Source organism: Notolabrus celidotus, chromosome 7 (genome assembly GCF_009762535.1).
Source record: "Notolabrus celidotus isolate fNotCel1 chromosome 7, fNotCel1.pri, whole genome shotgun sequence".
NCBI classification, from domain to species: Eukaryota; Metazoa; Chordata; class Actinopteri; order Labriformes; family Labridae; genus Notolabrus; species Notolabrus celidotus.
In genome coordinates, this window is record NC_048278.1 from 7,591,597 (window position 1) to 7,609,055 (window position 17,459).

At 42.8% G+C, this 17,459-nt stretch overlaps 1 protein-coding gene across 1 annotated transcript in view; it reads left to right on the forward strand.

Moving 5' to 3' along the window:
• The first annotated feature begins 364 nt into the window (after nucleotides 1–364).
• LOC117815234 (xylosyltransferase 1-like) overlaps nucleotides 365–17,459 on the forward strand; it is an 87,140-nt gene continuing 70,045 nt past the window's right edge. The window contains 1 exon segment of the mRNA XM_034686824.1: nucleotides 365–649. Coding sequence (XP_034542715.1) covers nucleotides 365–649 — 285 coding nt within the window.

Consider the following 17,459-nt stretch of genomic DNA (forward strand, 5'->3'; position numbering starts at 1 on the left):
TTTCCCAAAATGTAAATTTGTCTCCAACTTTGTAAAAGTGTTTCATCTTTTGTAAATTTGTTTTGTCCTTCAGGGCCACCGTAGCTATAACCTGCTGTATGATCACTCAGGTTTCTCCCACACAGACATCAGACACAGCAGCCTGGAGCATCTTTCGCTCAACAGCCTCTCACCCAGTTTCACCACACGGTGGCCCTGTGCCTCTCCTCGGTGCTTCTCCTCGCCTCCGCCACCGTAGAGCTCAGCCTCCCTCCCTCCCTCTCCACCTCCTCCCCGTCCTCCCTCCTCTACTTCCACTGCTTCCTCCCGTCGCGCTGCGCAGAGCCACAGACGCTCCTCCAGCTCCGTGCAGCCCGGTGCGAAGATGGTTGGCGGCTTGTGCGCTCGCAGGTTGGCCCGCCGGTCGCGGTCCGCCCTGATAGCAGCCCTCACGGTGCTGCTGGTGCAGACGCTGATTGTGTGGAACTTCAGCAGCCTGGACTCCGGCGAAGACCGGGAAAACGGAGGCTCCAATGTGCGGGAGAAGAGGGACCGGGTCGCAGGCAACAAAGCCGCTGGCAGCGACTATTTCCAGCACGGGGTCCAGCAGAAGCAGCGGCAGCATCTTCCTCCGCCGGGGAAGGGGACGTCTCGCCATATACAGCAGCCGGTAAGACAGAGGCGCTTCTGATATTCACGTCAAATCCCTGCTAAAAACAAGACTGTCTCGGCGGGGATGAATCCCGAAGGGGTTGGTAGTCAGGTCAAAACATCTACAGCTTGCGCTTTTGGGAGACAACACGGCCAGGCCTCCAAATGAATGAATGATTGTTGTCACTTGCGCGGGGGCTGCCTCGCGAGGAGATGGCATCAGGAATGAAGCGAGACAGATGCAGTACGAGCCTCTTTTTACTCCACCGAAGCTGGGAGACGAGCATCCTCAGCTGATGAGCTCAGGCAGCCACATTGCGCTCTTTGAATGAACACACTCCGGCTTAAATGCCAGAGCTAAGTATGAAATCTGAACTCAGCGTGTAGTTCACTCCAGGGCAGGGTGATTGCATGGTAGGGCATAAGGTAGAAGCTGAGGAGGTGACCGAACAGCAGAGTCACTGACATGAGTTGTACCTGTCATGGTTGATTTGGTATTTCAAGTCAAATACAGTAGCTGCATGGCTCAGCAGCACTCTCTGAGCAAGGCCAAATTGAAACATAACCTCATTTGTAGGGTTGATTTTGATGAGTGTGCAAAGAGCAGAGTCATTCATTGTCTGTGGAAACAAACAGTTTTATTGGTTGTGGCAGCATAAGATGTAAAGTTTAAGATATACGATTATGGCTCCAAAGAAAACATGCAGCCAAGATAATGATCACCAGGCAAACATTACACATGAATTAAGAGAAAGATTGCCTGTGGACCTGTTTCCATTCAGAGGAAGTAAGCTTATTAAATATTTTGTTTATTGTAAATGTCAAAACTGAATCTCAAAAAATCAAAATATTACTTGCAAACTCCCTGACTGCTCCCAGTGCCCTGCAGGTTACACAGCAAGCAGGTTTTGTACTCTCGCAGCATGTGATTAATTTCCACAACCTGATGTCTGGAATTAAATTCTTGAAAAAAAATTTAGCCTCTTGCTCGCATGGTCTCTCAAGCAGCTCGGCTGCCCTAAAGAAATTGGACGCGGTGTTTTTTGGCAAAGCGTGCAGCATTTTCCCCTTACCAGAGCTGCCAGCCATTCAAGTGTAGCCCGGTCTTCAGCCACCATGCAACCAGTAGATAACCGGCTTTGATGTAGTATGATACACTGTGGCCTCTGCGCTCAGTCAGTCACTCGGAGCCGTGCACTGTATCATCTGTCTCCTCTGCAGACTCACTCACTTCATCTGGTAGCACTGTGTGTCCCACCTGCCGGCGTCTCCGTTGACCAAAGTCACCCTGAGGATGGCTTCTAACAAACCTTTTGAACAGACTGAGCATCCTCTAATGAAACATTTCTGTAACCTCTCTTATCGTCCTTCATGCTTTCACAGAGTGTCTGTGCTGTTAGTTTGTGAGTTTAAATGACGATACTTAAGGGTATTGTTTGTATTTGTTGTTTTGGATTACTTCAGTATTCCTATCAAGAATATACATGAATTAATAATTCACTGACATAACAGAAGCAGGGGCTTAGTTGTTTTTGAACCTCTTCACGCTGTGTCAACACAGATTTGTCCAAATGTGTTTCACTAATAAAGCACACTGTGGATCTGCACCCATGACCTTTTCAAAGAAGGCATTTCATCTCCATCCCGTCGCCTCAGGGCTCTTCACACAGCCTGTATGCCAGTCAGTCCACCAGCCTGCCAGCTCGCCCGCTGCCTGCCTGTCAGATTGTCGACTCGCTCTCTGCAGCTCTGTGGCCCCAGGACTCCTAACATTCAACTGGTCGCCATGGGCCACGTGCATTACCTCAGCTGGTTAATCACTGCATTTTCATTCTTTACCCTTGTGGGTGATGTGTGTGTTTCTTTGTGTGTGTGTGTGTGTGTGTGTGTGTGTGTGTGTGTGTGTGTGTGTGTGTGTGTGTGTGTGTGGGTGTGTGTGTGTGTGTGTGTGTGTGTGGCTTGTCGAGGCAGAGTTGTCCAGCCTAAGGGGTGACGCATAAGCGCCAACTGATGCTATGATGAGGCACGGTGGCTGACAGAGGGGAGAGCAGCACTTTGATCCAGAATAGAATGAGCCAGAAGCCACAGTATGACAATAGCAGAGTTTCTTTGTGATAACTTGTGTTGGATGGAAACATTATGCATAGCTGTTGATGTGTCATCCCAGCAGGCAGGAGCTACAGTTGCCATTAGTGGTCGTTTCCTGTTGTGTCTCTGGAGGGAAAAGCTGCTAGAATGCGTAGATGTTTTCTTTTCCTGTCCGATATGCATCACAGCATTTTGTTCGTGTTTCTACTTCGTTATATAGATGTAAACGTGTGATGGTTTAAACACAGTGTGATTTTTTTTGCAGACAGTGGCTACCTGTTGCAAATCCCCCATCAGAATTTTCTACACTTATTAATTAGCCTGTCTTGTTTTCCCTGACATCAGTTTATTACAGGAGATGGCATCACAATTATTATTAATAGGTGCTTATTAAGGCGGTCCTGGTGATGGATGTGGAAAAACTGTTAATGTGCCAGAAAAAAACCTTCTACCTTCAGCAGGAGGCCGAGTAAAGCTTTGAAAAGCATCCTGCTTCACATCTGGCTGTCAGCATTTTCTTTCCTTCAGCCATAGTAGTCATATACTGTCATTATCCCCATGAGCCCAGCGGGTGTCCAGCTCACACATGTTGTCAAGACTTTCCCTGTTAGTCATGGTGCTACACGTAACATTACCTCTGATGTACACGATTTCCATCACACTGAGTTTTCCTAATGGTTTCCCGTGGAAAAGATGGCATTACAAATCATCCAAAGTATCACGCTTACCTACGTTTCTCTCCACATACATGACAAGCTTAACCACAAAATATTAGACAATGTATCATGTTTTATTATGAAGATGTCCACCACAGTTATTTCCCCACAGTGGCTCAGAGAAATGGGTTCCAGCTGATTTTTGTAGAGCAGTTTGTGACTGACACAGATCTTAAACACTTGTGTCAGAAATGGAAACAAAATGTAGATAAGAAAAATCAGAGGGAATTTGTAATTCCTCTGTAATGTGAGGCCTTAGCTTTATATAAATGTTCTCTTATAATTTCAGTAAAACTTCTTCTCTCTTATAACGGCGGCAACTTGCACTAACAGCAGTGAGTCTTTGAGCTGCTGTTCAGGATTTAATGGGAATAACTGAGCTGTTAGATGTCGAACATTAAAGGGATTGGAAATGAAATAACTTGGTAAACACTCCCATCATGCCGGGATTATCATTGGTTTGTAATCGTGTACAGTACAAGCAACACATGTTTTGTGTTTAGGAGCTTTACTGAAATCTATTATTGCTACCATTCTTTTCTCCAACCACCACCACAACCACAGTGTGATTCATCCGACTGTGTGCATGGTCACAGTGCTGACTCACACAGACACACACATGCAAACACACCAGCACTCATGCAAGCACCCAAAATGATGTGTCGGTACAGGAGGACAGGGAAGTTACTCCACATATGCACACTTCCTTACAAATACATATTTATACTTGTGTGTACACAAAGTATGAGCTGTTTCTTTTTTATTGACTCTAATTGCAAGGACACAGGTTTTGACAACAGGGGGTAGAGTCATTGCTGATGAAATCCTATTAGCTGCATGGTTTTGGGGTGTGTGTGTTGACACTTGTCTTTTCCTGATTATGTTTAGGGGCTGTCACCTTAAAATAGGAACAAGTAATATATTCAGTTTTTCCCCAGTGTGTGGTATTTTTTTTTAAGTTATATTTTTGGGCTTTTTCGCCTTTAATGGATAGGACAGCTGAAGAGAGACAGGAAATGTGGGGAGCAGAGAGTTGGAGACGATATGGAGCAAATGGTCGAATCGAAACTTTAACCACTGCGACAAGGACTAAAGCCTCAGTATTTGAGGCGTGCGCTTAGATCGCTATGCTAACGGCGCCACAAAAATGCTAGTTTTAAGGAAAAGTATTGATACAGTCATGGATGATCTTTAAATAAAGAATTATGCAAGCAAACAGGAGGTTTTGTGAATACAGTCAGTCTTGTATGTTACTATTAGCACTTATGCCATAGAAAGTTCCCTTGTTAGTAACGTCACATTGCGTGGACTAGCCATGCTAAAGGGATAACCATGTTACTGTAATTTCTGGGAAGTATTAGGGAAAGGTGTACTTGAATTACCTCCATATGTATATCTAGTAAAATGTGGATAAAGTTGAGGCTTATGAGTTAATGTTTTCCTAATTACAGCCCCCTCACAGTTAAGCTAGCTTAATAATGTCAAAGATACAGACAGCAAGGCAGACATGGTCAGCACTGTGACATGGCCTCAGGGTTATGTTCAAATTAACTTGATAAGTTGTCGTCCAGCACTAATGTAACTCTAGAATAATAAAAAACAACATTTTTGGAATGTATGGTGCTGCTCTTGTTTAGTGTCAGCCATCTACATATTCATTCCCTGTAAGTCTATTCCTTCACTCAGTAACAAAAACGCCTTCATCACCTCTCTCTCTTGTTTCAGATCCAGTTCCCTCTCAAATTGTGCTCCTGGCAGTGTAATGTTTTTTTCCACTGCCATTTTCAGTCACTGTCACTGTTGGTTTTTATATCATAGCAAAGTCACTTAAGCAATTGGCACTTAAATTGGCACTTCCGATGAGTAAACTGAGAAATAGTCTCAGAGTGTGAACTCTTCTACCTTAGACAGACTTTTGAACAAACAAAATTACAATCCGGAGACACTCAGAAGATGCAATGCGTGATCTCTAGATTTACATCCCAATCATTACATCAATATAGTGTTACTATGTACAACCTGTAATGAGGGAACAGTGAAGTACAGCCTGCCCATCATCAGTCCATCCATCTGTCGCTGTGTGATTTTGCAGACAGAGAGCTTCTTTTTCAAGTGCTTAGTCTCCAAGAGCAGTGGGAACAGGTTCAGATCTGAGGAAGCATGCACCTCAGACTTGAAAGAGACACATTAAAAAACCCAAGACACTTTGATGTTGAAGTGTAATTTGTATACATGACACCACCCTTCAAAACCTGCGAGTGAAAAACATTTTATTATTATCATAATGCAGTACACATCTAAAACCCTGTCATGTTATTTCATGGAGTGGATCCTCCTCATTTGCAAAATGTCAGCGTCAGTGGAATCCAAAAACTTCATACTATGTGTGGTTTGCAGACTGAAAGTTTGGGTCTCCATAGCAGCTCAAACATCACAGCTTAGACACATCCTTGTGAAACACTCCTTCGTGCACAGGTGCTGAATGTACTGCCGGCCTCTTCACATGTAATATGTTCGCAGTAGAGCAGCAGTCTCCTTCTCTTTGTCCTCCTCTGTCCTCTTTGCTGACTTTGTGTGAAGGAGGAACAGCCATTTAACTATTCAACAAGTGTCAGGATGTAAGAAATACTACACTCAGGAGCTGGGAACACACCAGCATGACTCACACAGTCCTGCCAATTATGTTCCATCTTGGGGATAAGAGTAGAGCAAGTTACATTGTGGTACTATATTTAATGGAGCAAATGGATAACTGCAATATGAAGTTAAATAAGCTATACGTGTTTCATCTGAACTTGGTGCATTAGGGACAGTGAGCTCTCTTGATCAAAGGTGAGGCACTTGGGAAGATCCGGCTTCATTTTCAGAATAAACAACTCTTTGTTATCGTTAGTTTGTATTAACTACAACAACAAACCGTCTGTTGAACAGAGCCAGGCCTAGAGTCAACAAGTCAGAGGTTTTCCGAGGCCAATGCAGACAACATGAATGAGGAGAGGCTCATCATGGTGGTAATCGTTGATTCAGTAATTGCCCCAGGAAAACCTTGGTTTTGTGACTCCAGCTGTCCAGTAGTCCTGCAACCTGCTGCAGGAGCTAGGAGCTGAAACCGGACACAGATGTGGTGGAAGTCCGGCGTTAGACTATCATCAATTAGGGATGGGCAATGATTTTTGAATATTCTTTGTAAAAATTGAAGAGTTACTTTGAATATTCTCTCATTTTAAAAGTAAAATTTTTCATATTTTTTACCGGTGCCTGGTTGTAATATGGTATTCCCAACAGACGTTGGCTACAGAGCGCCTGAAAGCTGTTTACTAACCGCATTAAACAACAGAAGAAGAAGAAGAATGCTAACCGCATTAAATAGCAAAAGAAGAAGAAAACATTAGCGACAGTCGCAGCAATTTTCTCTGTTTCTGGATCTCACATCACTACATTTATATATTTATATTTCCAGAGACTGAGCATGGCTGTAAAATATAAACATACACGCCATGCTGCATCACAGAAACACCGACATAGAGGTCGAGACAGATGCTGGTTAACGCGACTACCACACAAACAGGCTGTTAATGGGACAAGTGTGTGTGTGTATGTGAAGTTCATTCTGATGTGTTTATATGGACTACAAAATAAAAAGAAAAATGAAAATAATGTATCCGTATTTTCTTCAGTAAGAAAAAAGGTGTAGCATATGTTTGCCAAGATCGCCAGGATCATTAAGATCCCCACAAGCCAAAAGTTCTTCACATAATTGTTAAAGCATTTTGAGCTATATATGTCCCACCTTCAAGCTGCTAATCAGATAAATCAGGCCATTTTTAATACTTGTTTCACTTCTAGCTTTGGGGAATTTGGACAACCATTGTTACTGTTCCTATTAGAGGATTCACAAAAAGACAAATAGTAAACTACCCTTCAGATTGACTAAAGTAGAAATGTCGATGGTGGGCACGATGTCTTAAAGGGGGTAAAGAAGGGAGACCTCAGGGTCTTCTTTTGACAACACATCAGAGTAGTGTGCAGATCTGAAAGTGGCTTAAAAGACGGTCTCTCCCCTTCTCCTCTGTTATTCTGTGTATCTGCTTGCATGTCTGTGTGTGCTTTGTGCTCAGCTTGATGCCTTTGTATGCCTCATCTGTTCAACTGCAAAATCAAAGATCATAACCGCTGTGCGTCTCTGTCCTGTCATGTCTATTCAAACAAACTTCACCATTACCACCAATTAGAGCTGCATCACTCTGTGTCAGACCTCCACACACACACACACACACACACACACACACACACACACACACACACACACACACACACACACACACACACACACACACACCATCATCACCACAACTACAGCCAAGCCATCTCTCGTGCCTCAGTGTGACAGCCTGCCTCTCTCTCCCCACAATCTTTCCCTCATCCTCCCATCATCCTCTGCCGCTGTTACAGATGGTTTCATTCCCCAACACATTAATAACGCATCATCCAGATGAATGGAGCTATATAATACCTAACGTTGCCAATAATCCCGTAGGTAAGAGGCTTAGCAGACAACTCTGAGAGAGAGACGGAGAGAGAAACATAGAGAGAGAGGGAGGCGAGGTATGGGGGGGTTAAATTAGTTTTATCTGAACTCGGGTATCATTGTAGATATTAAGCGCTGAGCTAAAAGCATGCTCACACAGCTTTAGACGAGACCATCACCATATGGAGGGGTCATTTGGTCAATCTCTTGACTCCCGTGCTGTTGAGTGGTTTCAGGGCTATCTCTTTAAATAGATCTGCTGTGTTTCCCCAAGAGATCAACGAAAACTATATGAACACTGTCACTGAAAACAATACAGTACATTTGTCCACAGGGGGGAGAACTTACTGGTTTAAATTCTCATGGGCCACATAGGACACTTTAGTAGATGCCATTTTGGGACCTCAAGTCCACCTCTCAGTATAAAGGATGTAGACGATAGAGGAGCTTAGAAAAAATAAGACACGAAGCGCTGTATGATCAGCTTTCATTTGTAAGCCTATGTGTACAGTAGATGTGTAATCTGAACCAATAAAAACAAACAAAAATAGTGGCTGAAGATCATTATATACATATATATATATATATATATATATATATATATATATATACTAGTATAGTCGTCTGTACCCACCCATTTTCCCTTGATAAAAACACAACATTAAGAAAAGATGAAAAGTAGAGTTGATAAACACTCTGCACTTAGGGAAGGTTGATATTAGTTTTGTGTTTCCGCCACTGTAAAACTCTAATTTTCTAAGAACTGCCCAGTAACATTGTATCTTAACACTAAACCAAGTTAAAATGATGACTTTGGTCCTCTGTCATGAACCTGTAGTTTTCTAAAGCACAGGACTTAAACCTTTTGAAAAGCAGCTTTTAGCTTTTCAGGCAAAGCTGCTGGAACTGTCTGCCCTGTCAGTTGCAAATGCTGATATCTATAAAACCAAACTCTTTCTCCTTTCTTTGATGTTTTAATAGTCTTCACCTGTTCTCTGCTACTCTCAGATTGTCAGTCATCTGTGGACACTTTGAACAGCACAAATCTACATAAATGGTGTTATACAAATAAAGCTTGCTTGAGTGATTGGTCCAATATTTGATTATAAATTAAAAAAAGAACATTTAAATAAGCTGGAAAATAGCGGTAAAATAAGCTGTATTCACAAGTTCAACCTTTCTGAAACATTCAGAAAGCTTCAGAGGGGGCTTCATGTGTGAATGCAAACAGCCAACAGTTTTACCAAAACTTTGCCCAGATTTTGTCCCGTGAAGTCGAGGTTAACCGATGTAAGAATGCAGCAAAAAAACGCAGCCTTTGTAGTGTTTTTTAATTTCATGCCTACAAATCGCCCACCACTGATCTGCTATGACATTATTACTACTGAAAGGTTTAATGAGTATCATTGATTATCTTGGCATCAGTCGATGGGAGGGATATTATGGATAGCAAGTTGATGTGTTAGAAGCAGAAAGATGGGCAAGGGTAAGGATGCACGTGATTTTAAGTTGAGTCAAATCGTAATAGGATGACGACTGGGTCAAAGCAACTCACTGCACTCACTGTGAGATGGTCTGCAATGGTCATCACCAACCTAAAGTGGTCCAAGTAAGAAAAACGTGAACTGGTGATAGAGTCATTGGGCACCAAGGGTCACTGATGCACATGGGGAATGAAGACGGCACATATTGCAGTGTAAATTGTTCTGTATGGGGCTGGGTAGCTGTGGACAGGTCACAGGGCCCAAGCTGACCCCTTTTCACGGCTCAAAGTGGCTTTAATGGACATGTGAGTATCAGAATAGGACCATGGAGCAATTGAAGAAGGTGGAGGAACTGGAGGAACATATTGGTGTTGACCTGGCCTCTAAATTCCCCAGGTCTCAATCCACTCAAGCATTTATGGGATGTGATGGACAAACAAGTCTGGTCCACTGAGAGTCAACCTTTCAACTTCAAGGACTTAAAGGATCAGCTGCTCACGTCTTGGTGCTAGATAACGCAGCACACCATAAGAGCTCTAGTAGAGTCCATGTCTCGAGGCTGTTTTAGCCCTGACCAGATGTGAGAGGGGTCTTTTGATATTAGGCAGGGGGACCTAATGTTATGGCTGATCACTGATGGTGAAAGAGGCTGTTGAAAATGGTTGCTCATGGTCTTTTTACTCTTTACAACACCAACCAAAAGCTTCTTTTCTCATTGGCTCTTACCGTTTGCAACACTGTCTTACTCAACCAAATAATACATTGACAAATCACTGGTTATGTCAAAAGAGTTTTGTATCTGTGTTCGCTCTACTCAGATGTTTAAAAAGGATGAGAATGCAGCCAATCTCTGTTCAATCAGAAATCAGAGTTCAATCAGAGTTTAGCAAGTTTCAAACCAAACTAAGCACAGTTTTGGGTTGCTTGTGAGACTGTGAGCAAAATCTTATCAGGCTCTTTCACACAGAGTCCTGATGGAGCAGATTAGCTTAAGTTTTTAAGTGGTAAACCCTTGGGAAAAATCATAAATTAAAAAATGACGCACAAGGTCATTTAACTGACTCATCCTGTAAATAGAAAGGAAAAAAGGAAAGGATGAAAACACATTTGTGTTGTGTCCTCTATAGCTCTATAGCTCTAAGCGGCTTTATCAAGTCTGATAAAATAACCATGATGATGTCATAGCTGTGTCATGGTGTTTATAGTTAGGCTTAAAGAATTCAAATTATTATAGAGTTTCTGCATAACAAAAATCATTGAAAGAGGGTAGTTTGAAAGATACGAGCATCAACCAGGAAGGTATGGATGATGGGATGTGTAGGATCAAGCATTTGGAGTCTTGACAATCAAGAAATCTGAATCTCTGCCTCACAGATTTAAAACATTCTTTTTAATATGTCTCAAAAGATAAAAAAAAATGACTGCTTATAATACTAGAGTGGCTAACATTGTACTAAATGCTTGAGTGCCCCTCAAAGATTAGGAATGGCATTATGAGACCATCTTAATAGGCACATTTGAAGAAATTATCTCCGGCCAGTAAGTTAAATTACTTCAAATGACTGACAAAGTTAGATTTTGAACTTTTGTGTTGAAGAATGAAGCTTTTGAATTGACTCATACATATTTTGAGCATGGAACATGCAAATCACTGCAGCTAAAATCCAACCTCTGCTGACACTGTAGCCAGCGAGACGCCAGAGGAGTTGTGACTGTGTCTTTTATTGATTGTGTTTCCATACACAAACTTTGTTGAGACTTAAGAGAAGATGTACTTTCACTTTACCAGACTATATGTGACTTTTCCTTCTGTCTGTTGCTAAGCTGTTAGTGACATGAAGAGAAGCTGTGAAAATTCCCCTATGGTTTGATTTCCTGCTGTGGCCGTCATAAGTCCTCTGTTGCAGGTGTTTCAGCCTTGATCGCATTTGTGCTCTGTACCTATATCAACTATAGTGTGAGACCCTGCAGCATTCTCCATGGACAGACTTCTGTAAGGGATCATTAGACAGTAGGGAGTGTATTTGTTTCTCAACTATAATGGTCACATCAAAGTGAAAAACACTTGACAGCCCTGTCATTGGGGAAGCGGTGAACAGCAGATTGGCCAATTCTCTGGAATTGCTGCAGTGCTCCCACACAGCCATGCAACATGCTGATCTACAACTAACACTCCACTGCACATGAACATGTAATCACACCCACATACACTCATGACACTAAGCATGAGTCCATGTCTTGCTATCTCCTCCTCAACACACCATACACTAATCCCCATGTATTGTGTTATTCTAATAAGACAGGGGGCTTGTGATGGAAAGAGAAAAAGTACGCTGGACGGTAGGGACACAGGGTGATGACATGTCGTCCGAGCAGAGATACGGGCAATCCCGCCTGTCAGGGAAACCTTTTGTCCCTCCAGTCCTGTGGAGCGAGAGGAGAACAACTGACAGCACCCCTCACCCTCCCTCACCCCTCCCTTTTTCTTCTTCTTCTCACTACTGGAGCTGAATGCCAACAGCCCAGATGACTTGTCTCTATCTGTGATTAAGAGAGAAAGTGAGAGGAAAGAGAAAGAAAGAGAGATAGAGACAGGCAGAGAAAGAGAGACAGATAGGCAAGACAGAAGAAAGCTGGAGGAAGAAATGTTGGGGGGGGGCGAAGAAAAGATAAACGTCTCATCCCTTCAACAAATCCGACGTTGACTCAAATCCCAGCGTAATCCTCCGGGGAACCCGGTCTGGTTTGAAGGCTTGTTAGTGTAGCTTGGGCCCAGGCTGGCAGAGACTGTGTGGTTTGAAACTGTTTCTGGACACTACCCTGAGTCCAAATGGACTCTGCACATGCAGGGATCAGGTCTGTAATTTCCCCCTCTGTTGGTGAAGTTGAGGATTTAGAGGTAAGCTGATGCCCAGACACTGATCAAGCTGGTTTTATCAAGCATCTCTAAATAGGAGCCCTGATTTAGGATTACTCTGAAGAGGATGGTTGAGGGAATCTGCCCATAATCCCAATTCCCCCGTCCCCTAAACAATGTGATTCCACTGGTTTTACTGCTCACACTGATGCATGGTTACTGTGAGATATTACTTTGTACCTGGGTTGGAAGTTAACCATGCTGTTGTCCAGAGCTCTGATACTTGGAAGTTAGAGACCAGGGATCTCTCCCATATTCTTTTTTGAAATCTAACCCTACTGATTATATTAGGTTGTAATATCACGTAGCGTTTACACTGGTTAATACATGGTTTAGCCATTTTCACGGATCGTCATCACGTGACCACAGGGCATCAGAAAAGCTGAGATACCAGCCAAGCTATACTGCCTTTCAGCCAAGTCTGGCATCATGCTGTGTATCACACATTTCCTCTGGGACATTTTTATCTTTGAGTTCCCCTTACACAGATTCATTTGATGTGTTGATTATGTAAACATTTTGATTGGTGATGTTTAAAACAACTTAAAGTATGGTTAAATCACACATCATTAGCATTAGGAAACAAGTCAACATTTTAAATAAGAAAGTAAGTTGTTGGTTGACCTTAAAGATCAAGGATACAGGCTGGAGTTATGAAGCAAGTTAACGTCTTTGTAGATGCACAGCGATGGTAGATTCATTGTTCGCATTGATTGCGCAACGATGTGACCCAGGTAAAATTGGTCTCCCTGGGATAGTTTTTTTGTTGCCCAACTGAGAAGAAACATTCTCACATTTTGCGCCTCTGCTGCATGGTTGGATTCATCCGCTGTCCGTCACAGCCCATTACAGCCAATAATGCAGGCTTTCCAGCGTCTGTCTCTCCCCCCTCATGTGTGCAGCACCGGTGTTTGATTACCCAATGATTTAATGAGACCCCTGTGAGAGTGTATGGACGCGCCACTTCTTAACGTTGTTACTCGACATTGACATCCATCTTGTTGCGAAGGAGAGGGACTATTGGAAGTTACAAACGGATGTATATGATTCATATTGACAGGGATTGGTTTGGTTATCAAATTTGAATATTTATTTATTTTGCTTTCTTAGCATCAATCAGTTGTGAAGCTCATTCATCAGGCAGCTTGATTTTCCTTTAGCTGCTGCCCTGTTTATCGTAGATTACTCAAGTATTTTGCAAAAAGGTTGATTACAAGTGCTGCCTTTTTTTGCACCCTTTAAATTGCATTTTTGAGGTAGTTGATCTTCCAGGTTGAATCAACATAACCCTAACCCTGGAGCCTGACCATCAAATATGCAATATATAATGAAAAACCTTAACTGAAACACATAGGCTGAATAACTCATGGACGTAGTGGTGTCACCTACTGATTTCTGAAGAGGCATTGTGCACAAGTATTCATGATTTGTATTCTTACAATAATCAAAATGCTTGAGTAGATTTAAAAATATACTCAGTCTTGTTTGTCCCATGCTGCAAACATGTTGCTGGAAAAGGACATTTTGTTAACAGCCAAATTCCACCAGATCCATGTCTCCGTCACGGCACTGGAGGTGATAGTTTTCCTATTCTAGTTAATTTGTTAACTTAAACATCTGGTTAATTTTCAGAATAAAACACTCTGTTTTATCACCAGATCATATTTCACTTAATTACAACAACAAACTGTTGAAGTGAGTGGAGCCAGGCTGGAGTCAACAGGTCAGAGGTATTCAGAGGCCGATAAAGACAACATGGATGAGGACAGAAGTTGGATAATCGTACATTCAGTAGTTTCTGTGGGAAAACATTGGTCAAATGACTCAAGCTGTCCGGCGGTCTTGCTCGGACAGCAGTGGATCCGAGACAGGCCAGACATGGATCTGGTGGAAGTCCGGTTTAAGGGTCCCCTTATTATCAGGTCCAACCCTAAGTGGACACATAATCATTTCAAATCAACAGCTAATGAAAAACACCTGATAACTCACAAATAATGCCCCATTCAATACTAACAGCACAATTACCTGCACATTGCATTTATGAAGATCAAGGTTTGAGGCAGTGCTGAAGGTCTTGTTGAGGTCAGTGAAGCAGTTCAGCCGAGACTGCCTCTGCTTCAGGGCATCAACTGTACAGCTCACTTGAAGCTGCACACTTAAGACAACCAGGATCAAATATTTAGACATACACACCTGCAAACATTTCCTCACAAATTCATAAACATGCATACACACTCCTACTCGCTCTACAGCATCCCTTCGTTGCTAGAGGCGCACACCTACAGAATGCATAAAAATCGTAAAATACTCCCTTTCCTGCATCACAAAAAAAATAAAAACACTCACCCACACAGGCTCTTTCCCAAAAATACACACACACATACATACACACACATACACACACACACACACACACACACACACACACACATGCACACACACACACACACACACACACACACACACACACACACACACACACACTTAGACAGTATATGAAATTATAAAACACTCTGCGCACCACATGAAAAGCTGCTCTTCAGTATTCATGTTAACCACCAAACGCAGCCGGAGAGCTGGTACTCATTTACTGAACAGGTGTTTTCTCCATTAGCGGTGTGTTTAAGACCCTCACTGTCCTTCCTGCCAGGCTCCATTCTTCCGAAAGTCGTGAGCCCTGAGCTTGTGCGGTCATGATAAAGACGCACGCGCCAATGCCGTCGTGTCTGCATCCTTCTCCTCAACTACTTCCTCGCCCTCTTCATCCCTGCATGCTCCCACTCCTCCTCTCCCCAGTCGTCCTTTCCTGTCTCCTCCTCCTCCTCTCCCATCTCAAGTGGGGATGTCTTACCGCGCCACTGAGTCACTCGCCGGTCCTCCACACGCTACAGGCCTCCCAAATCAGCTTCAATGAGGAGCCCTGCAGAGGATGTCGCTGCCGGGGAGAAATTGCGCTGTAATTGAGCTGCTTGATAATAACACGTTCTTCTCTCTGATTTCCTACCAGCGGTGAATCATCAACACCATCATCATCGTGCCATCACATCAGCAACGCTCGGCATACACTTCCACGCTGCCGCTGGAGTTGACCTGCCCGCACTTGATTTTCTCTCTCTCTCCCTCTTCCTCTCGTTGTGTGCCTGTCTCTCTCCCACTCTTGCCAATTGCTCTTGTTCCACTTATTTTGCTCTTATTTCCTCCCTCTTTTACTTCTTTTCTTTCTCCGTCCTCTCCACTTCTCGCTCCTCTCATCTGCCCTCAACCATCCCCTCTGTTTCTGTTCCATTACATTTGACGGCGTGCCTCAGAGGTATACAGAAAATACAATGTAGGGGAAAAGAGTGTTTTGTGAGGGAAAGGGAAGGCAGGGGAAGAGAAGATAATTAGGATGGGTGATTGTGTGCGCACAATGTCAAATGCTATTTCGCTACATACTTAAGGCATTCATGCTTCTATCGCTGCGAGCTTGATCATTTTCTAGCAACAGTTGTCATTTTTTTTAAATGAAGCATTTCAAACATTTCAACATTTAACCCATGAGCACACTCCTTTTCGAAGGCATGAGGCATGAAGACAGCTGTGTCTGCAAGAAGTTTGTTAAACGTGAGGGAATGTGTGTAAGGGTGTGCATGCTGATGCATATAAGAACATTTAGCTAAGGGAAATGCAAAAGCTGATGTAAAAAAGAATTGAGACAACATTTTAAATCATTTCTAGACTTTGTTGCATGAAGAGAAAAAGCAGAGACGGGGGTTAATCATCTCTGGTGCATATGGACCGAGATGTAAAGAGAAAAAGAGGTTGAAGGGAACGGGGGTTTCCCAAGTTGGGCTTCAGACTTGTGTGTGTTCTTGTATGTGTATGAGTGTGTTGTCAGTCTATATCCTACTGGTAGGGCAGAGGGAGTTTACACATGGCTCTGAGTGCTTTAACTATCCTCATGAGAATTGCCTTTCCATAGAAGAAAAACCATAAGAAAATCATTGACTCCTTATTGGTGTCAGCACTCTATTTGTGTATGTGTGTATGTGTGTCTGTGTGTGTGAGTGTGTGTGCATAAGGCCTTGAACAAAGAACAATACTGCTCTTTTTTCTCTCTCAACCCCTCAGAATGGCCGGTTGAGCTTATGGGGGGGTCACGGCTTTCTTTTTTTGACTTCTCTCTTTGTCCTCATTTTTCCCCTCTAACTGCTGTGAACGAAATCCATTTTACTTGAGCAAATAGGCCTACTACAATCTTTTTATGTAACTCTCAGTTTATCCACTGGATAGATGAATATGTCTTTTTTCCAGGAGGGCCAAATGTGTCTCAATTCCCCCTTTCTGTAAATGTTCATCCACGGTTTTGTTAGGTTGTCTCTGGGCAAAGCTGAGCTTCTTATGTGGGGCTGAAATGTGACTACTCCAACCACAAACCAAACCTCTAAATGTACAACAGTAGCAAGTAGTTCCTTTACAGTAAACAATGTAATGTGTGCTTCAGCGTATTCCTTAATATAAGCCTCCTGCACATACGCATGTGTTCCAGAGGCATATAAAATACGTGGACATAATTGTCTTAACTGCTGAGAGAGAGATTTGGTCCATACAATTATTATTCCGCCAGCACACCTCTGCTTGCTTTGCACTCAGTCTATTTGCCCAAAAGGCACAAATGACTACAATTTAACAGCAATAGACGAGGACTGTAATGAGGTGGTGACTATTTTCCTGATGTGGGCGTGATGCTCAAAGGTGGGAAGGATAATCAAAAGACAAGGACTGTGTTTTCTCCAGCATGAAGTCCAATGGAGACAAATGAGCAAGAGTTTTATTAGGTTTGTACCTATTCTGCTACTTTTCATGGTCTTATTTAGTTAATTATTAACTTGTTTATTTGACCAAGATATGAAGTGTAGATTTTTTAGTTTTAGTGAAGCTCATAGGTGGAGCTTTCTTTGTTCATCGCCAGGCACATTTTTTATCTTTATCTGCATACCCTCTAGACCACAGAATGCTTATAAGGATTGTTTGAGTTTTTTGGTTTTTAAAGGGAAGCCTAATCCCGTATTCTGTCTAATGCCCAGCAGGACCTCACCCCACCGGTTGAAAACAAA